Source organism: Mus pahari, chromosome 10 (assembly GCF_900095145.1).
Source record: "Mus pahari chromosome 10, PAHARI_EIJ_v1.1, whole genome shotgun sequence".
NCBI lineage: Eukaryota > Metazoa > Chordata > Mammalia > Rodentia > Muridae > Mus > Mus pahari.
Window position 1 is genome coordinate 58,545,467 of NC_034599.1, and position 26,233 is coordinate 58,571,699.

At 51.1% G+C, this 26,233-nt stretch overlaps 2 protein-coding genes across 6 annotated transcripts in view; one reads left to right on the plus strand and one right to left on the minus strand.

Moving 5' to 3' along the window:
• Positions 1-4,109, plus strand: part of Aagab (alpha and gamma adaptin binding protein) — a 38,253-nt gene extending 34,144 nt beyond the window's left edge. For all 4 annotated transcript variants that reach the window (XM_021207463.2, XM_021207464.2, XM_029543549.1 and 1 more), the window contains 3 exons: positions 1,137-1,241; positions 1,681-1,730; positions 2,299-4,109. In XM_021207463.2, the coding sequence (XP_021063122.1) occupies positions 1,137-1,241; positions 1,681-1,730; positions 2,299-2,376 (233 nt within the window). In that variant the 3' untranslated portion in view covers positions 2,377-4,109. The remainder of the gene's footprint in view (positions 1-1,136; positions 1,242-1,680; positions 1,731-2,298) is intronic.
• A 4,612-nt stretch (positions 4,110-8,721) lies between these two features.
• The window catches only part of Smad3 (SMAD family member 3), a 110,655-nt gene continuing 93,143 nt past the window's right edge, over positions 8,722-26,233 (minus strand). The window contains exons 5-9 of one of the 2 annotated variants that reach the window (XM_021206651.2): positions 25,541-25,591; positions 17,287-17,499; positions 16,473-16,610; positions 14,386-14,530; positions 8,722-12,333 (exon numbers count right to left, since the gene is read on the minus strand). In XM_021206651.2, the coding sequence (XP_021062310.1) occupies positions 12,210-12,333; positions 14,386-14,530; positions 16,473-16,610; positions 17,287-17,499; positions 25,541-25,591 (671 nt within the window). In that variant the 3' untranslated portion in view covers positions 8,722-12,209. The remainder of the gene's footprint in view (positions 12,334-14,385; positions 14,531-16,472; positions 16,611-17,286; positions 17,500-25,540; positions 25,592-26,233) is intronic. The other variant, XM_029543617.1, reaches the window with a different exon arrangement.

The following is a 26,233-nucleotide window of genomic DNA, read 5'->3' on the forward strand; positions in this document are numbered from 1 at the left end:
GGGCTGTAGAAAAGCAGAAGTATATTCGGGTAAGTTAAAGTATCCCATGGTGATAAAGGTATGGCTCAGTAATGTAGCTCACTCATAGAGTGCCTCCTCCTAAGCATGTGCAGGGCTCTGGGCCTGATCCCTGGTGCTCTAGAAGTGGGGCTGGGAGGCAAAGGAAGAAGAATGGATGGACAGAGCAATGCATGGAAGGGAAGGGGGAGGGATGGACAGATTGATGGATGGAAGGGAAGGGGAAGGGGAAGGGGCAGACAGGGCTATTGGACAGAGATGTATAAAGTGAGCTCCTCTTAGCACTCTGTGTTCACTACAGTGGTGGCAGAGAATGTTAGAAAGCCAAGGAGCCTACACAAATGCAGGCACAGCTCTGTCACCAGTGGGAAGGATCTGAGGAGCCCTGGATACTGGGTGGTCAGGGAAGCTACTGTCACTGTGGAAGAAGGAATATGACAGGACTGGAGAGATGATTGAGCAGTTAGGAAAGTGCACTGCCCTATAGAAGACCCAGGCATGATTTCCAGCACCCTGCCTCCAGCTTCAGGGAGATCTAAAGCCCTCTTCTGGTCTCTGCTAACACATATCCACTCACAGAAACACACAAGTATGTACATAACTAAAGTAAATCTTTTTTTTTTTTTTTAAGTAATGTACTGAGGCAGAAATGGTGAAGGATTCCTATTAAGAGTGTATTAAGCAAACATGGTTTAAAACAGCCCCGCCTCTGGATAGCTAGTTAGTGTTAGGTGAGGTCAGTTTTAAGCATGGGCTACTCTGTTCCTCTATGTACGAGTTGTAGACAATGATAACTGTCCTAATAGGCTTAGACACGTGTGGCCATTGTAATGCGACAGGGTTGTTCCCTGTCCCTGCTGAGTGTGTAGCAAGGGGAGAGCACCTTTCAGAGCAGGTTGCTGGGACAAGTCGCAGCTCTAAAACAGTGTCCTCTACTTTATCAGCGCTGTAAGGATGAAGAGTGGCTGGGCCCTGTAGAGAGGCTCCAGCAGCCCAGCAGGGCACAGCCATCAAGGTGGCCGTGTCAGCATTCAGCTCTTGCCCATGTGCGCACATAGAGCTAGTACTGCCTGTATGTAGCACGTGTAGAGGTAATCTGTGACCAACTCTGATTTCAGACCCCATGTTAGACCTGGATATTCAAGAATTAGCCAGTCTTACCACCGGAGGAGGTGATCTGGAGAACTTTGAGAGACTCTTTTCAAAGTTAAGAGAAATGAAAGGTAATTGTCCCGGCCTGTCTCACAGCCTCACATGTCGAAGCTTTTCTAGTTTGTGTCCTAGGATCTCACTTTGTGGTGGCTAGATTGGATTCTGAGCTCTGGGCTCGGGAAATGTAGCTGTTTAGGAGATTGGACCATTTTGTTGGTGAAAATTCCCTGGGGAAAACATCCTGTCTCTGTCCTCTTCTCCTCACTCACTCTCGAGTTTTCTGAAGTGTGTCTTTTCCTTTCAGTGAGTCTCATTAACACAGCATCTGTCACATTCCCACAACTCACTCACATCCCATCTGGAAAATTTGGGAGAGAAAGCTTCCTAATAGCGTAATGACTGCGCCATGTCTTAGAAACCCATCTACCACCTCCGAGTGTTAGCGCACCCACGAGCTCCAGATTCTCCTGTGCTGGTAGACAAATTTCTTAAGATATATTTTCCCCCTAGACAAGGCTGCGACGCTTCCTCATGAGCAAAGAAAGTTGCATGCAGAAAAGGTGAGACAACCCACAGGTATTTATCGTCTGTAAGAGGCCTTAGCTCTGATGTGTGCTATGCCCTGACTAGGGATTATAGCCAGCTAGATAGTTATTTGTACAGCACTAACACAGATGCTGCAGTCAGTGCATGTTACATGACATGGTACCTTCACAGAGGTATCATGCTTGCCTTCCTATTAAGCCAGGGAGCTCTTAGCTGTTTTGTTTATTCATTACCAGAGCAACACATGTTCTTGTCAGGAGATGGACATGCTCGGTGACATCTCCTTATATGTACTGTGTCATCACCGATTTCTCCAGCTCCTTTCCTGGCACGGAGGCCAGCAGCGAGCTGGTGGTTTTGGTTCTGTCAGGAATGAAGCCAAACATCCCTACCCTTCACACTCATGTACGGCCCTGATTGCATCCAGAAGTCTGGGTCAAAGGCTGCTTGGGGATTTAATGTGTGTTGGAGGGGAAAAGTGTAGAAGTGTAGACCTTAGACAGTTTGGGTGTGGCATTTGAAGTGAGCTGAAGGCCAGCTGTCACTAACTAACCTGACCTTGTCACGTGCTTCCCTCCACAGGTGGCCAAAGCCTTCTGGATGGCAATAGGAGGAGACAGAGATGAGATAGAGGGCCTTTCTTCTGATGACGAGCACTGAGTTCTTCCTGCTAGGTTTGACCGACTCCGATGCCAGCACCGTGTACCCCAAGTGCTTCCCTTCTCAGCGGGGTTCTCTTCTGCCAAGATCGCCTTTAGCACGCTGGCCACCTGACTGGTTTTTGGGGGTTCCCTTACCTGAGCTTTTAGAAAGGCGCTAGGGAGAAATCTTTGTTCCTGCCGCATAAGTGACTGAGGTGTGAAATGACAGTGTGGAAACCCTGCAGATCTACAGTCTTCTTTTTAAGAACCTGGGTAAAATGAGTCTTGGAAATGTGTAATACAGGAGAACCAAGTGTCGGAGAACACACTGTGACCTCAGCACCCGAGGGTCTGAGGCCAGCCTGGGTTCCACAGGGAGACCTACTTCTGTGCTAGATTGCCCTATTCATACTGTCTGCAGGTTGGGAGCTTGTGCTATCTGCTGTGTACTGTCACTGGTCCCCACCAAAAGCACAGCTCTGACCTAAGGTGAATGCTGGTGACAAGAAAGGCAGCTATAAATGTAGAATGTGCCTAGGGGTTAGGGAACAGGTGGCTCATGGGTTTGTCTATTAGTAAGTCCTTATTAAGTTCAGTGTCTGAGTTCCTGCCACAAAGAAGCAAAAGCCAGGTGCGTATCTATAAGAAACAGGCAAAGGTTTCCTCCTCTGGGGAATGTAAACTCTCCTCTCCCCACTCCTGGGCAAGGGCCCTGAGTGTCCTCATGTGGACCCAGGGAGCAGCAGTGTTGGTTCCGAGCACACTGCTGACACTGGCAGCCGTGCTCTCTGACCAAGTGCTCTTCCTGGTGGTGTGAGGTTTCAGAGCAGGTCCCCTTCTTTCTGCTTGGAAGCCAGAGGTCGCTGTCAAAGTACCAGTTCCAAGCAGTGCGGGGAGAGGGGAGCCTCCCGGCAGCCATGTCCTGAGCCACTGTCATGGTTCACTTCCCAGTGCGGGGAGAGGGGAGCCTCCCGGCAGCCGTGTCCTGAGCCACCGTCATGGTTCACTTCCCAGTGCGGGGAGAGGGGAGCCTCCCGGCAGCCGTGTCCTGAGCCACCGTCATGGTTCACTTCCAGGGCTGTTGGCTCCTCCATATTCCAAGGGCCCAGCCCCAGGGGAGCATGGAGCAAAGTTCTAAAGGAAAAGAGGAAAAAAGGTCTAAAGGTGCTTATTCTATCATCACAGACACTTCTGTGAGGCAGGTGTGAGTCTCCTTCATTGTCGTTGGTCTCTAAGCATATGTGGTCATGTACACTGTGCTCATCGTGGGCTGAGAGCTGGGCCTGACTTAGTGTCGAACATGACTTAGGTCATGACCAGAAACAAGATGCACCTGCTTGGGTACCACTTATAGGACCTAAAACATGCTTGGCCAGGTCAGAACCTACCCAGGGAAGAGGCATGATCCTGGTGATGGTGGTAGTATAGAAGTAGTGGGTGCTCCGGGTCCCTGTGCTCCCACCCCACCCCCACACTCTGATCTTGTAATCTTTGAGCTTGGGTTTACCACTAGCCTTTCAGGGGGACTAATACTTTAAGGTGAGTGCATTAGCCACTGGTTAAGAAGGAAAATTAGGGAAGTTGGCTGTGGGTTGCCAGAAAGGTAGAACATGTTTTTCTTAAAATATGGAAGATTTTAGAAAATATATTAGGTCGCATGATTAGGGAAAAAATAGACTAGGAAAGGCTGTGGACTTGATTTTGCTGATTAAACAAAACCAAGTAATTAAAAGATGATTTATTTATAAAGTCTGCTAATGTGTTTTGTTCTGTTTGGAAAGAGGTGTGAGTTGGTGGAAGCCTGGTGTGCTTTGTAGTAGACATAGTCGGAAGAGTTTGTCGTCTGTAATGTTTCAGAATCTACTTTGCCTATATACTCCTGAGCTGATGCTGTGGTAGCAGGTGTTGTCTAACTTATGTGTACATAAGTTAGAGTTCCAGAGGGGACTGAAGGTAAGAAACTGGCTTTCTGTCTTAAATACCTCTTGTTTCTGTTACATAGTGCTTGGCACATAGTAGGCCCACAATTTTCGTTGACAAGTACAGTCTGCTTGGTGGAAGTGATCTCAGAGTCTGAAGATCCATGAGTTCTAGAAACTAGAGAGAGAGAGAGAGAGAGAGAGAGAGAGAGAGAGAGAGAGTGTGTGTGTGTGTGTGTGTGTGTGTGTGTGTGTGAGAGAGAGAGAGAGAGAGAGAGAGAGAGAGTCAAATTTTTCTTCCCTGAAACAATCATGTTATGTAATGATTTCAAAGTGATGAAAGCAAGGCTATTTTTACAGTTTGAAAATATGGCAGAGAATGAGAAGGTTGACAGAACCAGCTGGCTTGCTCTCTATTTATAGAACTTGGCCATATCTGATCGAGAGAGACTAAAGATTTGGGGAAGCTGGGCTTAAATAGTGGGGCAGTGTAGAATGTGGTTCAAGGATCACAGGTATACACCAGGCCTCTCTTTCCTGTGAACCACTCAGAACGAGAGGAAGATGTGTGCCCACTGTCACCCTCCCACTGTAGAGAGCTGGCAAGGAACTTCCTGACAGGTTATCATGTTCCTTGGGATAGTCTCTTTTAATTTATTTTTGCATGAATGGGTGTTTTGCCATTTTTGCCTGCGGGTATGACTACACCACATGGTGCCTGTGGAGGTCAGAAGAGGGAGTTGGATCATCTGGGACTGGGATTACAGATATTTGTGAGCTGCCATTCGGGTGCTGGGAGCTAATTCCAGGTCCTCTGGAAGAGGAACCAGTGCTCTTGAGATGGTCTCTTTAACAGTGACCATTGAGAGAGCATGAAGCATGGCCCCTTACCCTTGTGTAAGCAGGAGAGTCATGGTGGAGGGGTAAGATGTGGGCTCTTGGGACTATTTTGAGGGTGGGTGTTTGCTGCTATTAAGCTAAATTTAGCAAAAGTCTCTAGAATGGACGGGGTTCTAGTTCATTAGAGCTCTGCTTGAAGGAGAGAACTTAAGCAAATGTGCTGATGACCAGACGTGTTCTTCACACACACCCATCTACAGGGGACAATTGAGCATTAGATCATTATCAGTCTCAGAGGCCTACAGGGAGAAAAAATGTAGACATCTTCTCCAGTGTTCTGAAGCTGGATGGGCTTGTGGGCTGCTCGGACTGGAAGTTGACATCCCCATTGTGTACCTGGGCAGTGAAGTGCTGCCACAGAGCAGAACGCAGGTCTCCTTAAAATTATGACTGTATCTTTGGTATACAAACTTGCTTGGTATACATGTGTGTATGGGGAGTGGGAGTCGCAAAGCCTTTGTATGTGCTCCATTTATTTATGTGTGTGTACATGTGTGCCACTTGGTATATGTGAAGGTCAAAGGACAACTTTAAGGAGTTTGCTCTCTCCTTTCACGGTGTAGGTCCTTGAGACTCAGGTCATCAGGCTTGACAGCAGGCACCTTGACCCTCTGAGCCATCTTGCCAGCCCGTTTCTTTTGTTTTTGAGATGTAGTTTTGCCACACTGGCCTTAAGCATTCAGTCCCCTTGCCTCAGGCTCTTGAGAACTCGGATGGCAAGTGTACTGTGCCGTGTGTGCTTACCCACCAAGAAACCAGGCAGCAGACACTCAAGCTCAGCTTGCTAACCTGGAGCCTCTCTGTTGTCTTTGTGAAAGAAGTGGCCATCAGATGGCTTTAATGCTACAGAGGTGTGAGCTCACTGATGTCCGGGGTCTGTGCTTTATAAGAATAACAGTGTTAGTGGGAAAAGACATTGATTTAACCTGAATTTAAGGACATGGACTGCATTAATGACCCATCCCTAGGAAATCTCCAGACATTCATGATTGACAAAGTTTCAGTTGCTTCAACTTGACTTTCAACCCTGCTGAGGCTGAAACCACGACCTGGGAACCAGCCTGCTTGGCCTGTGACTCTTGGCGCCAAAATCAGAGTGATCACGACAGAGGAGTCAGTCTTCCTGGAGCTCAGACTTCAGTTCAGATGGGAGTAAGAGGCAAGCAAGACAAGGTCACGTGACAGAAGGCCAAGCAGAATGGGAAAGAAGTTACCGCCAGCTTACACCACAGTTGTTTCCAAATGTGAGCCCAGCTCAGAACAGGTCCTACCCCATATCTGATAACGGTGGTGTATGGTGGGACCTGAAAAGCCACATTTTCACCATCCTGGGCGATACACTCCTGGGATGTGCTTTGAGAATCACGGGGAAGTAATGCTGAATTCTAGATAAAAGCAATAAAGAATTCGTGCACATAGGTAAGTGGAAACATGAAAATTCTCATGGTAAGTTATGACATGAACGGAGGTATAGAAATGAAAGCCCAAACAAATATGTTTGCCTGTCCCGAGGGACTGAAATGCTATAGGCAGAAAAGGTCTTCACCCATTCCAGGAAGGCCTGGTAGCAGCAGTCCATGCATATCTGATCAGCTCGCTGCACTGAGGATTCTCTGGCTGAGTGGACTCAGCACTAACTATGGGCTGTTGCTGTGGGCAAGGTAAAGGATAGCAGTTATTGTGTCACTCGTTTCTCCTTGAACTAGAGGGGGACAAATTAGAATTTTGGGACAGCTGTAATAGCAAGTGACCCGGAACTGGGCTTTGGCCATTTGCTTTTAGTTCCACAAATGGCTAGCACTGTAGTTTACAGTGGAAAGCCATAGAAGGCCCAGAGCTAAGGTGAAACCCCAGGTGGCACTAGCTGGTACACATGTTAAGGCACAGGAAGCCAGGGATGCAAGACTGCTATATAGGCCTGCTCTCAGTGACTCCCTGCTTGCAAGGGGTGACAGACACAGGTAAACAGGTAAACACAGGGCTTCCAACTGGAGGAAGCTGCAGAGCATTGGAATAGGGGTGGCCACAAGCAGTATGGGGAACAAGGCAGGCACGCAGAGGATGGCCCAGTCCCCACCACTGCTGCGCTGTAGAGAGCAAGGCAAGTGGAGAGCTGGGCACAGGAAGGCCAGGTCTTCATGGATGACCTTGGACTGGGGGCAGTATTGTAGTATTGTTTGGTTTTGAGATCCCCCTACCCCCATGTTTGTTTCCCTGATCCCTCACAAGGGGATCCCATGTGTTAAGGGCTGTCCCTGGCTCATGGCACTACTGGGAGCTGGAGGAACTTTTGAGATAGGCCTGACTACACAATCATTGCGGCCATGCCCTTGCTCACTCCCCTTCCTTTCATTGCAGGCCCACAGCAGCGGGGACAAATGACCATGGGCTGAACAGTCTGAGATCGTGAGTCAAAACAAATCTTATTCTTTCAGGTATCTCTATAGAGGCTAACAGACTGTGTGAACTGTGAGGAGAGCAGGCTGGAGACCAGAGCAGTGGTGTGCTGTGCGGGGTCTGGGTGTTAGAGATGCGGCCATGGTGGTGGGAAGCCATGAACAAAGATGACCTCTACCGATATAGTTCTGCAGAAGGGAATGGTAATTTCTGATTGTGAACATGGGCAGTTGATGGGCCAGTAGGCCTCTCTCCGTCCCCGAGTTGGAAGCTTGGGGCCTATACAGGAATCGCTAGCGTTCGTGTGGCTGGCAAGCCTGGGGCCTGATGGACTTCCTATGAAGGACTGTTAAGGACACGTACACACACATGTGGTCTGGGAACACAAGGTCTATCCAAGGAGAACTGGTAGGGCCTTAACAAAGGCGCAGTTTGCTCAAGGTGAGGGATCAGAAAAGAAACACATGGGGGGTCGGGTGGTAACTGCCAAGAGCAGGGGCTAAACGGTGAGAAAGGCGGCTGGCTCAGTCACTTCCAGTAGTTGCCCAAGGAGCAGATTGGGGTTCAGGCCCTTCCAAGTAACTACAATAAAAAGTCTACCCCAAACCTGGAGGGAAGCTGGGAGATGAGCCCGAGGGCGGAAGGTGGCCTGTGGAGGCCTCCCTAAAGGATGGGGATCGGTCTCCTCTGCCCCATTTGAGCTTCTCTCTCCAGTATTTTGGCCATCTCCATCCACATCTCCTGAGGTTGACATACATTTCAGCTAGAACAGCAGCTCATTCTCATTTTGAATTGGAATTCAGAATGGCATCACGGGCACAACTTGTAATTTTTCTTCTGTGTCTCTGGAAAGAGAGTGGCATGGGAGACAGTGACAGCAGAGGACTGTGAGGGAAGGCCCTGCGGGGCAGGGGCTGGAGGCAGGGGGAATGAACCGGGGATTCCAGAATGTGTCTATGACTAGTACCATGTCTGGGGAACCCAGGGCGTCCTGTGGGGGGGGGGGTGCCCTTGGTAAGGAGGCAAGGGCAGGTATTACTCCAGTGTTGTGGTATTAGCGCCTGCTGAGCTCTGAAGCCCCCAGAACCTGCTGGGTTTCTCTTGTAAGTCCCTCTCCCCAGAGACAGCAGCAAGGAATCAGACTGTGCTCCTGTCTCAGGAGCTTTACGGTGAAAAGTTTATTAGAAGGGCGTTTATAAGAAGAGGAGACACGGCTCTTTAACAATGGGGTACAATGCTGTAAGATACAAAAGTTAGAAAAATCTAAAACACTATAAATACATGCTTTTTACAAAGACACTAAAGGCCTGGCTGGCTAAGGAGTGACAAGAACCTCAGCCTCCAAACGTCCCTAAACAAGAGTCCACACCAGTCCACTTGCCTTGGCAGCAGCAAAGGCTTCTGGGATAAAAGATGGCTTCAATTTCCATTTGAAGCTCCCACTTCCAGTAGGGAGGGGCCATAATGCATCGAACAGGCTGTTGAAAGGACTGGGCCTGACTAGGGCAGCCTGTTGGCGGCCCAGTCTACTCTGATGCTTGTGGGTCCTGAGCCAGAAAAGTCACTGCAGCCTCTACCAGTGTCTGGGACTGGCTGTGCCCCAGTTCTTCCAAGTCATTGTCCTCAGGAGAGAGAACTTTACAACAGTCTTAAAGAAATTAAATAGCCATCTGAATGGCTTTAAGGAATTGTACATAAATATGAAAGCGGCAGAATGCTAGACATCACTTTTGTGTTAACACAAGCAGCTGCAGGGGCTGTTCCAGGTGATAGCCATGCATCCACATGTTCCCCTGTCTGCAATGCCACATCTTCACTGTTGACCCACATGCTGGTGTGTGGCTTTCTACCCACTGGGAAGTTGCTGTGAAGGCCGTTACTTAAAGGGGCCAGTTATGGGACACAAATGCCACACAAAGACAGGAGTGAGCTCTAACCAGGTTCCTTCTAATGTAAAGCGCTCACGCATCTAGTCATACAGTAAGAATACAGTGCAGAGCTAAAGTCTTCTCAGCCTCAGGGACTCAGAAATGCAGCTTGGGACTAAGAATGAAGTCAGATATTTGCCTCTGCTCCAGACAACTCAGGCACATGCGTGACTGCACAGGCTACTTAAAACTTTTCTGTGGTTTGAATAAAAACATCAGGTTCTGGAATACATCCCAGCTCTGAGAAACAAGTTGGAGAAGATGAAGACCACAGCACTCCATAAGCACTGAGGCTTGATGCAATACATTTAGGGGAAAAAGAAAAAAGAAAAAAGCACACTCGGGTCAGTGGAGAAGTCTGCCAGCAGCAGCCTTGTCCGCCTTGTGTCCTTCCCAAGAGAGGCCCTTCTTTCCAGTCTAGGCTTTCCTCAAAATGCCAGGTCTCCTCTCTACAGTTGGTCTGGAAGGTAGCCAGCTGCCATGGCAGGCCAGCACAGGACTATAATCCATGTGGCTGGGGCTACCTGAACAAGCACTAAAGAAGGGGGGGCACCAGAGGAGAAGGGGTACAGAGTCAGCTTCTCGGGGGTGCTGAAGACGAAGGTGGCCTCTGCCTGGTGCTAGCCATGTGGGTCGGTGTCAGCAGTCGCCCAGGGCTTGAACAGCACATGCAGCCAGGCCACACCAGCTGCTGCACTGTCTTCTCGATCCTCAACTGTTCTTTAAAAGTAAAGGAAAACCGATTTGGTAGGACACTTTGATTACACATACCAAAGGACCTGTGTTCTTTGCAATGGTGTGGCCTTTCCTAGACCCCGTTACTCTCAGGGATGCCAAGAGTAGACCTGCCTAGAATTTTCTCCTACAGCTTTCTCCAGCGACTGGCCAATAACACGAAGGGGTGTATTCCCACTGTGTGCCTTCAGAAGCCGCCATCTGCTCTGAGCAATGCAGGTTCCCTGTACTTTCCAGTTGCAGAATGGACTGTGCCCTAGACACCTGGAGGATAGCTGAGGAAGGGGCACAGGAAGCCCCTAGGAAACTGGGTAGCGAGTGACACGAACCTCTGCCCACAGCTGATAACAGAGGACCATGAATGCTTCACTAGGAGCCACAGCAGAGCGTCTCTGTGTTCTGACCCAGAGCATGCGTGACAGGCAGGCAAGCAGGCAGTTCCAACGACTTGTGTGTCTGAAGCAGCAGTCCACAGACCATCTCAGGCCCAGCACAATGTTCACGCACGTGGTCTGTGTCCTTCCAGAGAACCTGAGGAGGTTCAGAATTATATCAACAGCCTGGGGAAAGACTCACACAGGCATCTGCATCTGAAGGAGGATCAGCACGCCCAGCTGGAAATATCCTGCCATGGACTCCTGCAGGAGGGGCACCAGGATGTGCCCCAGAGTCTCGGAGCATCAGAAGATTTATCACATTGGAGGGTGCACTTTCTTCCCCTCTGGAGCAGGCCAGGACTTCCACGGGAAATCCATGTAGAAGCACGGGCTCGTCATTTCACAACAGAAACAGCAGCCAAGAAGAGAGTACCAGTTGCAGGTGGCAATCCTGTGTGCCCTGTTCTAAAACAGCCAGGAAAGGGACTTTTTTCCAGTTGAAATAATTTACACTCGTTTTCTCTGTAATTGCCGCTGGGAACAGTTCTCATTACACAGTGTCACTGCAGCAGTTTGCTGTGGCAATCCTTTACCAAAGCTAGGTAATCCTATACATCCCAGGGTGAAGATGACAGAGCACTCTGTACCAAGCCTGCAATTTTCTAAGGTGTAAAAAAAATTTTAATAGCCCTTTTCATTTGCCCATGTCAGCCTGGGATGTCTTACCTCCCAGTGAATTGGCTTCTATAACTCTCAGCTTCCAAACCTCAGGGCAAGAAGCAGTGGCTGGGTCCATTGTGGTTTTCCAGCCAGCATATGTACCCAGGATTGAAGACATTTCAAAGAGCCTATGCTAGGTGACTTCATTGATGCAACTGTCTCCATAACCCAGCACAGCCTTTACCTCAGAGTTGTGGTGCTAGCTCCCAGAGGTGTATTCATTCAGTGTGGTGCCACCTCACTCAGGACATGCACTCCACAAGTGCCCTTGCTGCTTCCTGTGAACACTTGAACAACATCTGTATCTCTTTGAGATTGATGTGATATTAGGAACTACACATCACATATACGCTGAGCTTCAGCAGGTCCTTGGGGCAATGAAGAAACGGTTCTCCTGAGCTCTGCCTTCCAGCGAGTTCCCATCTCTGCATCCTGGGGGTGGGGAGAAGTACCTATGTAGGCTATCCAGTTTGACAGGTACACCCTCTCTGGGAGAGTGGTGGGTCAGGGCATGCTCCATTACAACTTCTCCAAAGGTAAACTCCATACTCCAGCCCTGGAGAAAGGCACTTTGCTTTTGGACTGTGACATCCCAGACCTCTGTCATTAAGGAGTCGGGTGGCGACACACCACCTGTTAGCTCGAGCCACCACATTAGAAGCCATCACTCAGCCTTCAGACTGGGGCACGTGTATGTAGCAGACACAGCTGTTCATAAATCCATCCCTGGGATTTTTCTCCTGTGGTCTCAGAAACAGGCTGATGCCTTAGTTGAGTAGAATCAGTGTTCTTTGACAAGACCAAGTTGGATGGAGTTCTCTTCCAAGGTCATATTCCCCAAGCCCGCCCTCCCCAACCCACTCCCTCTTAGTGTCTCTAAGACACACTGGAACAGCGGATGCTCGGGGAGCCCATCTGGGTAAGGACCTTGTCAAGCCACTGCAGGGGTCCGTTCAGGTGTAGCTCAATCCAGCAGGGGGTGCTGGTCACCGTCTGTCTCCTGGAAAGAAAGGGAAGAGGTGAGAGGCTGAAATGTTGAGGACACACTGCTTTCTGCTACCCCAAGACAGAGATCTCTCTTTGTGCTAGATAGGTAAATACCACCTAGAGGTGGTACTAGCAATGTGGCTGAACCAGAACAATCCTCCAGGAAGGGACCTCAAAGATTTAAAGAAGGTCAGTTTCTGGGAACCGTGACAAGCCCCCATGCAGAACCTCCTGCCTGAATTAAGGTCTCCCTGGTTCCTAGCTTGGCCACTGGGTAGGTGCCTGCAGCCCCCTTCCAGATTTGGGCCAGCCCCACAGCTGTCATGGCATGCCTGTCTGATGGAGGGTGTTTTTACAAAGCACTGACAGAGCCCCATGCTTCAAGTCCCAGGGTGCTGCTATAGTCCCACCTACAGCTTACTTTGGAAAATCTTACCAGTAGAGCTAGCCGGGGAACAATTACTGGAAAAACCAAGGCACACCACACATTTCTTTTCCCCCAAAGCACTTTGTCTAAATTCAGACTGCTTGGTGACGCAGCTCACAGGCAAGCTCCCAGAAGCCTCCACCGAGCAAAGGCTATCTGCTGTGGTGACATACGGGTGCCAGCTGGAGGTGAGGCCCAGGCTGCAGGCCCGCTTACAGCTGCTTTAAAGAACCAGCCTGAAACCTTACTCTGTTTGGCCCACAATGCAGGAGGGCATGGCTGTTCTGGGAAGGGGCCGCACCCGCCACTAGGCTGCCGTGCTATGCTGCCAGGCGGCAGTGACGCAGTAAGCCGGGTAGGACGGGGTGTGCTGGCAGGGTTTCCTCCATGGTGATACAGTGCCCTAGAGAAGGGCTTCTGCCAATCTTTGAAGATGGAGGGCCCTGGTGCTGCACCACTTTCGGGGCCATCATCCCGAGGCTAACCCTCCCTCAAGCCTCATGTGCTTTGCTTGAACAGTTCGGGAGGTTCACACTCAGCCTGGGGCACTGCCCGAAGGCAAGCGGGCCTCCCAGTTCTTTTCCTTTGGGGTTTGTTCGTTAAAGAATTAATTTTCTAACCTTTCACTCTGATTCCCTAAATGATCTAAATCCTAGGCTAAGAGGTTGGCTCAGGTATTCGTCCAGCCAGACCTTTGGGTCGGGTCATCACAGCACAACCGAGAGTTATTCCGCAGTCTGAGCAATGTGGTTGATGCTTAGTGACCCTCCCTGGATTTCAGATTCAAAGGCCCAAGGTGCTTTGCTCACTGGCACCATGGGGCATCCATGAAAGAGCAACAGCTCTGAAACCTAGACGGCGAGGTTAGATTTTACAGACCTCCGTCCTCTGCTGAGAATCTGACTTTCCATAAGTCATGCTCATCGGGGTTTCATTACAAACTGTGGCCCAGAGCCAATATTGAAATGGGTTTGGCTGGGGTGCAGAATGACTGCAAAACAAAACTGATTCCAAACATCTGGAAAAATGAAGAGAAGGGGCGAGGAACTTGCAAGGCGCTGGCTGCAGCTGACTTGTGGGTACCTCTGTGCGGCTCCACTCTGGGGAGCCTGGGAGGAGGCACGGAGCAGAAGGGCATGTGGCCCTGCCTCCCAGCCCTCTCCTGTCCAGCATGGGAAAAGGAGACTGCCTTCTCATTAAACCAAGTCTAGACGGCCTGAGGGTCTCAACCAGGCAGACCAGGTAGACCTTGCTATTACTGGTGCCATGTTTAAAGTGCCAACTGGCATTCTTTAAATGAAAATATACACAGGAATTAGCTGTTCTCTATAAAACACTCCAATCTCCTTCCTTGTCAGGGAGACAGCCATCCTGAGAACCCGTCCCAGGGAAATTGAGGACACAGCAGCCCAGGAGAGGCCGAGTCTGAGCCTGTCTTTTCCACCTGACTCTCTATAAGCTTTTAGCCTCCATATGTCTACAAGAATAATGCCAGTGTCCTCACAGTGGGCCTAGAAATGCGGACGGAGCTTGAGAGCTGCTGAGCACTAGACTAAGGCTGTGCCCCTATCCTTCGCTGCCATGCCTTGCCCAGAGCTGGCTCCCTCTACCACTGCTAAAGGCAGCTTCGGCACTGACCTGTACTCGGCTCCCCAGCCTTTGACGAAGCTCATACGGATGGTGCACATGCGTGTCAGCTGGTAGACAGCCTCAAAGCCCTGGTTGACAGACTGAGCTAGGAGGGCAGCAAATTCCTGGTTGTTGAAGATCTTCAGGTTGCAGCCTGCCAACCACAGACAAGTCAGATAAGCCAATCCTGGAACCACCCAATGGTTGGATTCACACACCTCAAGTGGCACGCTATGGTCCCATCCAGTGGTTATCTGCTCTGAGCTCATCACCATGTAAGGATAGGTCTTCTCTATTCCTACACTTAATCTGCACACCATTAGCAGGGAGATGCATGTTCAAGGCCTATAGGAGCCACCTCCAGATGCCAGGATGCCAAGAAGGAAGCTTGGGCGCGGGCTTAGGTGATAAAGGAATGGCCTGGAGAGGCTGAGACAAGAGCCTGGCTTCCAATGCCTTGTGTGGTAGCCACCTGCAGACAGGTAGGTGTTCCTGCATTGGCAGAGTAGCAGGGCATATGGCAGTGAGGTGGGCATGGGACCTGCTAACACAGGGATGTTCTACAGAGGGTCAGAGCACCTTCCACCAGAAAGCCCTGTCTCATGCTGGGGCTGGAGAAGATAACTGGGTCACATGGTAGCCTCTGGATACAGGCTTGGTCTGAGGTGACATTAACAACAAAGTGTATCTAAATTCTCCATAGAACAGCTAGAGACAGTCACAAATAACACTGAAAATAAACCTGTTTGAAGTCTTGCTACCCAGGATTACATGACCCAGAAGATAAAGGCCAGAGTCTGTGTCCAGTAGCCCGTGGACTAGCAGAGACCCCATTTTGCTGTGTGACTCTGTTCTGCTTCTCTTGACCCACTATCTCCTTTGGGGGTGGGGTGAGGGAGCTGGGCTTGATCATCAGAGTCCTAACAGCCTCTGAGCTAACAGGACACTATCAGAGCCAGTTCAGCCGTCACCAGCCATGGAGATGGAGGGGGTTAGGCAGCACGCTGAGAATATACCACCTAGCTTCCACCTCCACCCCTGCCTGCTCCTGGAGGTAGGTAAAACAGTCCATAAGCCCCTCTAGGACTACAGCCTCAGCTGAGCCAACAGACTGAACGCCAGGCTAGTCAGCCAGAGTCCTCCATGGGGCAGCCCTGCTGTGGCTTCCTCAAAACTCTGGTTCTCAGAACTTCTCTCCCTAGCCTTTTCTTAGAGCCACAGGGGTTGCTACAGATAAGTGAGCCCAGAGCTGTGAATGCGCTTTGTAAACGAAGCCACAGAAGCTGCCCAAGGGAAGCTCAGCTCCCAGCTGGCCCCGCCCACAGCCCACTGGGACGAGGAGCTACAATGTGCCCCGGGCAATGGCCAGCTGGACACAGGTCACATACCGTATGAGGAGTGCATTGACTTTATGCCTTGGGGGTAGGGGAGTTCCAGCCTGGCAGTTCTTGGGGAGCCAGAGGACATCCTCAGAAAGACCTCAACTCCACAGAATAAACCCAGAACTCTCACACTGATCCAAGGCCTGAGTCCGGGACGCCTTTTAAATGTCTCCTTTTCTTTTACATGGCTCCCCCATCCAGCACACCCAGTGTCCTTGTCACCTGTCCTTTCTGGCACATGCCCTCGCAAACTTCACCCCACCATCTCCTGACACCTAGTGCGTCCCCCAGAACACCTTTCCCGATCACCCCACAGGTAAATGGCCTTTCTCGCTAGCTATCAGAGCTGCTTGCTGGGGACTATTAGCCCTGGGTGTGTTACAACCACACTGGTGTTTAAGTGTCCATCCTAAACACTTCAGGCCTGTAAAGCCGTGGCTACAGGAGCACCTCTGTCTACCTCTCCCATCCTGCTCTAGATCTTGGCGTTGACCCAGAACACATATGTTTGGAGAAAGAATGAAGGAAGCCTAATCTCTGGGGGTGATGGAGGGTGTCCTGGATTACAGGCTTGTTAGACACTGCCTCTGTTCTCTAGGTCAGTGGTGCACAGGTACAGTGTCAACATAAACACCAGTGTGAAGGAAAGGCAAGAAAGACTTCCAGGGCACGCCTCAGGAGCCATGGCACAGGGCAGCATCCTCCAGCGGTTACCTGGGGGGATCTTGCAGACAGTGGCGGGGTGCCAGCCATAGCGCTGGTTGCAGTTGGGAGACTGGACGAAAATGGCACTGTCACTGAGGCACTCTGCAAAGACCTCCCCTCCGATGTAGTAGAGCCGCACACCTCTCCCTGCGGAGGTCAGAGGATACTGGGTCAGAGAGACCAACCACAGGGCAACTGGACCAGCTGGGGAGGAGCCATCTGAGAGCTGCAAGTGGCTACTCCAAGCCAAGTGGGAGAATGGTGGGCAGCACTGGGTTCCTAAAGCAGCTGGACAGCTAGGAAAGGAAAGAGCTTGGACCCAGTCCCAATAATAACTTCTGCCACTACCCAGCCTCAGGCCTGAGCTCCTGTCTTAGAGGAGAGTGGTAGTAACCTTCCTTAGCAGTTACAGCAACAGTGCCCGGAGAGACAGCTGCTGCCACCCCACTGCTCTAGTCTGTCTCCCCCACCTCCCCAACCCCACTCCGCAAGGCACAGAGGTGCCTTGATGAAGTTGCTACTGGGGCTTTGGCACTCCCTGGCCCCTTGCCAAAGTGGCCTCCTTTCCCATGGTCCCCTAGTGCAGTCTGCATTTTTATCTCTTTCCCTCCATCACCTAAATCCACTCCAGATGGACAGAAATTCGTTTTCAGCTGACTCAGCACATCCGTGGTTATTGTAAACATTGAACTCTGCCCAGTGGGATGTGCCCTTGTGCTCACACACTGTGCCACACTCCCACCTCCTCTGTCTGGGTCCTCCAGCACCCAGTGCTGGGGGTCTCAGTGTCCCCAGGAGGCAGGGGTGGGGACGGGTATATTACCAATGTGTCGCCTCGTAAGCTCCACAGCCGCATTCCGGTTGACATTGGACAGCAGGCCCAGGCAGAAGCGCTCCGAGTTGGAGGGGTCAGTGAAGCCATCTACTGTCATGGATGGCTGTGAAGCGTGGAATGTCTCCCCAACTCGCTGGTTCAGCTCGTAGTAGGAGATGGAGCACCAGAAGGCCGGCTCACAGTAGGTGACTGGCTGTAGGTCTGAAGAGACATGGGGTGTGCCAGGTCAGTAGGTATTCAGGGAGGCTCTGAAAGACTTTCTCCTCCTCTGACCTCCCAGTGCCCGTTACACAAACCCTTTGGGGTGCCAGAGAGTGAGATCCTCAGGATTTGGGGGGAGACCCTGACAGCCTATAGAAGAGGAGACACTGGGTTCATTTCTTTTGGGCTGACGGGCAGCCTGCCCCATAGTGTCTGACCTTTCTGTGAACAGAAGCAGCCTTCAGAGAAAGGCTAGCCCAAACATGAAACCGGTCAGGACCAACCAGCACTATAAGCAGCCTCAAGCATATTCCGGCTGTGGTGTGGGCCACACCACACTTACAGCAGCCCCCTGCAGGGTCCCCCTGGCAGGCAGGGTCCTGGCAGCTGCTCTCTCATAATCCTGCAACCTTCTGCAGGACCGCCTGGACCCTGTGCCGCCTGCAACCACTCCTCCATACTGTGGCTCTACTGCTGGCCTCAGGGAGGAGCTTTAATCCCACTCTGCCCCACTTAAATGGTCCACCTACTGCCCACTGCACCATCTACCTCAGACTCTTACTCTGTAGGACTCAAATATTTGTGCAGCCACCTGGTGATTTTGTGTCTCTTTGTGCAAGCTGGTACCCAAAAGTGTCCCGACTATCCAACTTGACTGTGAGGTCCTCAAGTCCTCCCTCCTCCCTTGCATGAGGCTCTGGTGAGCAGGGAATGGGGATGGCTCAGCATTGGCCTGAGAATCCTGTCTGCTGCCTGCCAGGCAAATTGGAGAGTGGCTAGGGGCCCGTGCTCAGTATCCCTTAAGTGGCCAAGCCAAAGAACAGCACCTGCTGTGTTGCCCATGGGGAAGGGCCTAGACAGCCCCCGGTGACAAAGTGGCCCCGAACTCCTGCAGCCCAGGCACATAAGAGTGAGGTGAGGACCCGGCCCCAATCCTGATACTTTACACACTACATACTGCCAGAGACAGCTCCAGGTTCAGCACACCCTAAGCTAGGGCAGATGGCTGCCTGGGAGAAAGGGCATCTACATAATTATGGGATGGTCAAATGCACCCTCAGCCTGTACTCACTGGATACTAGCTGCATATATATATACCTACCTCACCCTCAAGTACTGACAATAAAAACTACTCCCTAGTACTGCCAGATGTGTTCCACGGGTTGGAAGCGCTCCCCACTGAAAGCTGCTGCCCTTTTATGTTGAACCAGCATGACTTCATGTTCCCTATGTCAGCTCTAAATCACCCCTGCCCACATGTGGCATCCTCTATGCCACTGGAGCCATCAGTGGATTCCCCGCGCTAAGATGTGCCCATGCAGCATATGGTACCAACGGTGATAATAACCCTGATTATGGACCTAAGAACTCCCTGACCCTGTCTTGACTTTCTAGAACAAAGCTTCCTTTCTTCCTGTTCTTCTCACAGTTGAGCAAGAGGCCAGGAGGACAGAGGCAGAGGATCAAAGCTACTGTACAGAGAAGGGAGTGATGGGACAGGAGCAGCTGTGGCCTGTGCCCCTGGCTCCTGAGGCTGGGCTGAGCCACATCAGCCATGTCCGGCCCTGGCTTTGCTCCACGCTTCCACATTCCAACGAGATAAGCTAGATTCTAAACAATGTGGCCGCTAGAATGTGAGCTATGTTGCACTGGACACTTTGGGTTGTTTTGTTTTGCTTTGTTTAAAAAAAGAAAAAAGAAAAGCCCAGGGCTAGCCAAGGTTTAAAGTGTTCAAGAGACCTGTCAGTGCCACTAGCTGCTACTGCCCAGGTACAGGCTCTACTGACCTTGAGGTATATCCTTAGGGACATGATCTCCTACTCTGGTCTGTTTCCTAGTCTGTGTCAAGACTGGTTCTGGAAGACAGCTAATGCTGGCCATCTTAGTCATGATGCTTCTGGCATGGGTCACTCTGAAGAGGCAGCTTTGGCTGAGCTAGGTCAGCCCTGCCTTCCTCAGTAACGTGGACAGCACATTTATCTCCCTCACCCCCAAATCTCAAAGTCCTGCCTAGAATTCCATGGGCCTAGTCCTAGGAACACCGACACCTACCAATCCAAACAAAGGTAGCAGGCTACCTGGAGTGTCTGTCACACCTGGAGGAACACTGTTCTGGGAAAGGTGAGCTTTGGGGTAGAAAATGTACCCTCCTCTAAACAGCTCTGTGATGGTCCAGGCACCCGGAGCAGCATAGGAGGGAGACTGAGCTCAGATGGACACGACATCAGGACTCACAGCAGCTGTGTCATGGCACCAGGGCACAACTTGAAGGCTGTCATTTTAGAGGGTACCAAACTCAACTCTGACTCAGAAACAGGTAGAATAGGATAACCCCCTGTGTGGCTTTTAATTCCCTGCACATGGCTGTGCCTTTGAGTTCTCGCCCTCCATCCCCACTATCAGCCCTAGCTGCTCCTTCAGGCATTCCAGCCATAGCAGGTACAAAGCAAAAAAGTGTAATTACTATATCTTCCTGTAGTGGTAGCCCTGCCCCTCCCCCATATGCAATTCTTTTCTTGCAAAAATCAGGACTCCGGAGAGAAGAGAACTACCACTGGTGTAAGTATGTGGTAGCAGATACTGACAGCTCGACTCTGAGCTTCCTAAAAGACCAAGCAGAAAGGGGCCATAGTTGTTCTGGTTTGGTCCTGTAACACACCCTATAAGCTCATACGTTTAATACTTAGTCCCCAGCTGGTGGTATTGTCTAAGGAGGTTATGAAACCTTTGTGACACAGGGCCAAGCTGGCAGATGTAGGTCCTGTTGGAAGCAGGCCTTGGGGGTTACAGCCTTCCATGAGTTCTAGTTCCATTCCATTCCCTGCTTTCTGATCTACCAAGGTTTGAACAAAGTGTGCTTCGAGATCCAGCCAACATGGGCTTAGCTGCTCCAGCCACCTTGCCATTCCCTGGAGTGAGCACACCCCAGGTTTCAGAGTTTCCCAACAGATGCCAATGTAGTTTACACCGACCCTGAAGACCTACTACTCAAAGGCTCCTCTCACAGCAAGATTGCATCAGCTAATTCTCCAAGGAGCACGAGTTTGCTCTATCGACCAACACTTCCAATCACCTGGGGTGTTAGAGAAGATTTTGACTCTGCATCGCCCAGTTCCTACTAGCCTGCCCAGTCCCTGCTAATACCCTCCCAGAACAGAAATGCTGGAGACATGAAGCCTCCAGCCCCAGCCATCAGGGCCCCCACCTCCACCAGCATGATGGTGTCAGGCAGGCTTCTCAAATGGCATGGGGCACTCAATTCTCCACTGGCTCCAGGCCAGCCTAACGCATTGGCTGGCTTCAGTACTAAAGCCCTGCTCCAAGCTGGCACAGACTCTCTGTTTTGTTTAAGGAAAGGAAAACAGAATAAAACCCAGAAGGCGACACTCGGATTAAGGGGTGCCTATTAAAAACATGTGCAAAAGATTCCAGTTGGCAGAAGCAGAGGGGAGGAGAGGGGGCACATCAACTTTCCCCTGAACTGAAGCAGGCAATGGGCAAAGGTATGCACAGGGGGTACCATAGGACTTGAAGTCAAAGCACAGAAGCCGGGCTAGCCTGGGCCCTCCCAACCCATGGACAGCAGGTCTGTCTCAGTCTTAAGGACTCCACTCTCCAACTCCATATCCCTTCAGCTCTCTGTCCCTCAGCTGTTCCCTTTCAGTGGAGTGTCCTGCGCCATCTGTATGACCCTGAGCAGCAAGGTCCAACACAGGTGACATAAGACATTCCCTCATGCAAAGAAATCCCATGCCCAACCACCTGGGCACTTTCTCATGTGCTACAGGGGTTGGCCCTCTGTAACCCCAGCATCTGGATCCTAACTCTAGTCTCTGGGGTTAAGGCAGAGAGCTAAGGCATGCAGAGGAATGAGAGCAAGCTCCTCCCGCAGCCTCGGACCAGTTTACTAATTCCAGAAAACGTGTGTGTGTGTGTGTGTGTGTGTGTGTGTGTGTGTGTGTGTGTGTGTGTGTGTGTGATATGCATGTGCCTCAGGACCACCTCAAGTGTCAGTCCCCACTTTCCACCGTGTTTGAGACAGGGTTTCCTGTTCAGCTGGCCTATGAGCTTCCAGGAGTCTCCAGTTTCTGCCTTCCATCTTGCTGTAGAATGCTACCACATCCGGCATTCCATGGGTTCTTGGGATCTGTGCTCAGGTCTTCATGCTTGCATGGATGTACCCAGTGAGCCACTTTCCTAAGCACCTGCCCATGTTCTCACAGGCCCACTGAAGGCAGCTATAGGTGGCCTTTACAACGTGCCTTTCTGGCAGCATGGAGCCAGCTGGCTTCTCTTCATTTCAGGGGCCTTTCATCGCTCCTACCACCCAGCCCTGTCCTCTCCCGCCTTCCCGGCCATAGGCACTTCAGGAAGCTATTACCGCAATAGGCTCCAGCTCTCTGCTGCCCCAGGGCTCTTACAAGGACCTTGGTTTCCTCATCCCAGACACACCCTACATGTGTCACTGTAAAGCAGGGAACAGCTTACTCACCAGAGGGATCCAACTGTCACCTTTCCCTAACCTGCTGCTTCCTTCCCCTGTTTTCCTCAACCTTCCTGACTTAAGACACTTAGGAAGTTCCAGGTGACCCACCCAGCATGATCTGTCTGATAGGAACAAGCCCAGCTCACAGCCCCTGCTCAGAGAAACAGTAATGTCAGGGGTTGCCCAGGGCCAACCTCTCCACTGTGCCCAGCTGGGGCTCAGTCATGCCTCTGGGCCCTCATCACCCAGGTAGCTACACCGCTGCTTTAGAGAAGTGACTTCACTGTGGCTGGAAGCTCATCCCTCCCCAGACCTGAGCTGGGGCCTGGCCTGGACTGGGGAAAGAGATGAATGAAGTAACTGGATGCTGTACACTTTCTTTTTGCCTAACAATTTCATAACAAGATCTTTAGAAGGCACACCTGTAATCTTGAGATAACCTCGTCTTTTTCTCGAAAGTATTGTGCTGGCTAGTTGTATATCAACTTGACAAGCTAGAGTTATCTGAGAGCAGGCGAACCTTGGTTGAGAAAATGCCTCCGTAAGATCAGGCTATGGACAACCCAGTAGGGCATTTTCTTAATTAGTAATCAACAGGTGAGGGCCCAGCCCATTGTGGGTGAGGTCATCCCTGGGCTGGTTGTCCTGAGTTCTATAAGAAAGCAGGCTGAACAAGCCATGAGGTACAAGCCAGTAAGCAGCATCCCTCCATGGTCTCTGTAGCAGCTCCTGCCTCCAGGTTCCTGCCCTGTTTGAATTCTTGTCCTGATTTCCCTCAATGATAGTCCAGCCTGTGTCCTTCTGGCTCTCTCCCTGACAGGTCCTCTCTCCCTGATCCACCTACTCCCATGATGTCAGACAAGCCTTTCATGGGTGTTCCTTGATTGGACATGCTGGAACGATCAATGGATAAGGAAGAGAAGTTCCTAGCAGCCACCTGATTGTGGGAAGGCCACAAAATGGAAGGGTTTCCCCTTTTCTTGGAGGTATTCTATGCTACCCACCCTAGAACTTGGTTGGAAAAGGCTTCACATAGGCCTTGTGTGCTTTGTAACAATGCCCCCCACCCCAGACCAACAGCAAACACGAAGCAACGGTTGCCACTCTGGGCCTTGGACCCCAGCCTCCCTGACTCCCCAGGGAGGCTGTTAGGCAGAGCAACCTCGGTCAATTTTCTCCAGGCCCCCTCACACCTCAGGAAAGAAAGCCTCTCCAAGGTCTGTCCTATCCAGTTCATCTCCACTTCCCTCAGGGTAGCAACCAACTTCTTGGGTTTCCCTCTGGTTTTACTCCAGTAACTTATCAAATGCATACTCTATACAGTGGCCAGATTACCTCTACGAAGCTGCCATGAAGATCCCACTGCAACTCCTTCAGCATACTGGCAACCTCACACTGTGGGTTGGCGGGTGAGGTGGCGTTCAGGGCTCAGCCTCACCTGGCCCCTGCCCTCCCTGCCAGCTGATGACTGCCACACTGCTGACTTTCTTGGAGGACACATGTCTTCTGTCTTCATTCCTCCCCCCTCCCTGCCCCCATCTCATGGCCACATCTGCTCAGCCCATTGCCTATGGCTTCCTCTCGGGCATACACAGTCCCCTGCTCAACGCTTGCTTCCTTGGCATCACAAGTGAACACAGATGTGAGCGGGCCGTGAAGGGCTAAGTCTTCTCAGCATGGCTCTATACAGGGTACAGATTCTCCCCTGACGTCTGTACTTTGAGGAAGGCAAAGTACAAAGCCAGCTTCTCTGGTGGCAGCTGTACTGCTGAGTACAGAGTCTCTCCTATCCACTTCATTTCCTGACCTGTGACATGAGAGTTACCATGCTTCTGCCCATGGCTATGAAGATCAGCCCTTGGGGTACCCCACAGAGATTCCGGGAAATACTCAACCTGTCCCCACCCTGCTCTTCCCCTCTCAGCCCTTCTCCCCAGGTCTAAGAGCTGAATGCATGTGAGGGACCCTTAGCCAGAGACTTCTGGCCCAAGGCCACTGCCACCTTCAGTCTGGCCTGTGACCTTGATGGCTTCAAAGGTAAGTACCTGCCACAGTGGTACCTGCCTGGTCACAGTGGGGTGAAATGGCTCCAAAAATAAATCTAAAGCAATCCCAAAGTGGGAAGCCCCGAGCCAAGCTCACAGTTGGCCTTTCATGGCTTCTAGTTTCAGTTTGTTTTCAATAACTCAGTCCCTCCACTATCAGGGATGTGACCTTCCCTCAGCCGAGCCCCTCAGTATTATGCTACAAAGATTTAAACTGTCTCTCAAAGTCATGCTTTGTTCCACCCACACATCGGCACATTTCAAAGGCTCGTCACCCATCTCCCATTATTCTAGATGATGAGTTTTATCTGGTATCTGCCAAGGTCTTGAAACCAATGGGCACCATGGCCTGTCCAATGTACACCACTCCAAAGTGGGCATCATGGCCTGTCCAATGTACACCACTCCAAAGTGGGCACCATGGCCTGTCCAATGTACACCACTCCAAAGTGAGCACCATGGCCTGTCCAATGTACACCACTCCAAAGTGGGCACCATGGCCTGTCCAATGTACACCACTCCAAAGTGGGCATCATGGCCTGTCCAATGTACACCACTCCAAAGCATTTCACCATGATCAGCTGCTTTTCCTGAGCTGAAAAGCAAGGGCCAGCCTTAAGTCCACACTCCCAACCCCGTGAATCCAAACGTAAGTTAATAAAATCACAGGCCTCTCATCTGTTTTGAGCCCTTCTGCCGTTTCTAGCCCCAAGGACTCCTGTAAAGCCTCCCTCTCCCACGCTGAAGAGATGCTAGCAGGCTGCCAGGGTGACCCTCAGAACACTGACCTGCAGTCCAACAGCTGAACACTGTTGTGGGAACAGTGGGGTCAGCTGACATAAACACCGTGAGATAACACAGTGATAATCAAGACGGCCAAATGGAGAGACATTTACAGAGGAACAGAGGCAGAGAATAGGCAAGGCACACAGGCCATGGCTACGGTGGCGTGGAGCACGTGAATACCCTGCCCTCCCAAGCACCAGACATACCACGGTAAGACAGTTGTGCTAGGCAGTGTGATCATGGGTACACCGCTTTCTCCCCAAATTCCTTATATGTTACTGTTTTAATAACAAGTTATTATGAGACGATATACTCAGCTGAAATACCAACGTGTGTCTGAAGCAAGCTTCTGGGAGCCAGGGGCCGAGTCTGGGCAGCTGCTTGTGGCTTTGCCCCGAGCCACACACGAGTGTTTGGCTGACCAAGGCCCCCCATCTCCTGGGTCTGAGGTCTGGGAGATTTTCGTTTGCTCACGTCTGACCGCTTCCCAGGGGAAATACGAACCTCAGCATAGACTGTCTTTCCTACGGGCTGCTGATCTCAGGTTTCCCTGTTCTGAGGTGACCCAAGGATCACTGTAACCAGAAACCCCGTGGGCTGAGCAGGGCTGATAGTGAAGGAGGGGGCAGGGCTCACCTTCACTGTCCCTTCCCACTGAGGCAATCAGTTGAGTTACAGCCAGGAGTGGGGCAGTCCCCCACTTTAAGGATGACTAGATACTCACCCAAGTTATTGTGTGCTGGGGACATCGGATTCGGGGAGAGGTTTGGAGAACCTGCAAGGTGAGACACAGTTGTAAGATGTGGTTGGAGTACTCCACAATCAAGACAGTCACTCGCCGTGCCACAAGGAAACCCTAGACCAAGCCTTGAGTCTCAGGAGCCTGGGCCCAGCCTCAAGAACTCCCCATTACATAGCTAGGCATGTTGCCCTATCTGAGGAATAGACAGACTGAGTAGGTAGCTTTAGAGGCCCCTCAACCACCTACCACATTAGCACCTAAGCCAGGCTCCAGTACAGGCCGGAGTGGGCCCAGCCAGGCCAGCTCACACACCTGCCTGCCCTCAGGAAAAACTGCCGATCCCTGATCCCTAAGGAAATGAAAAGACAAGGAGACCTGTCCCTGTACTGCACAGCCCTGTCCTGTGGCGGGTAGCCTCCATCCCTCCCACACTGCCCGACTCACACTCTAGCTCTCAGCTACCTGGAAGTTGCCTCAGGGAAAACTCACAGATCTGCCTCAGAAATCCTGCAACTCAGCAACTGATTTGATCCCTTGTACATAGCAGGAGAAGGCACATGGAGAAGTCTAATTCTACCTAATTCATGATCTGGTCTTCTCTCTACCCCTAGCTACCAAGAATGTGTGTGTGTGTGTGTGTGTGTGTGTGTGTGTGTGTGTGTGTGTGTGTGTGTG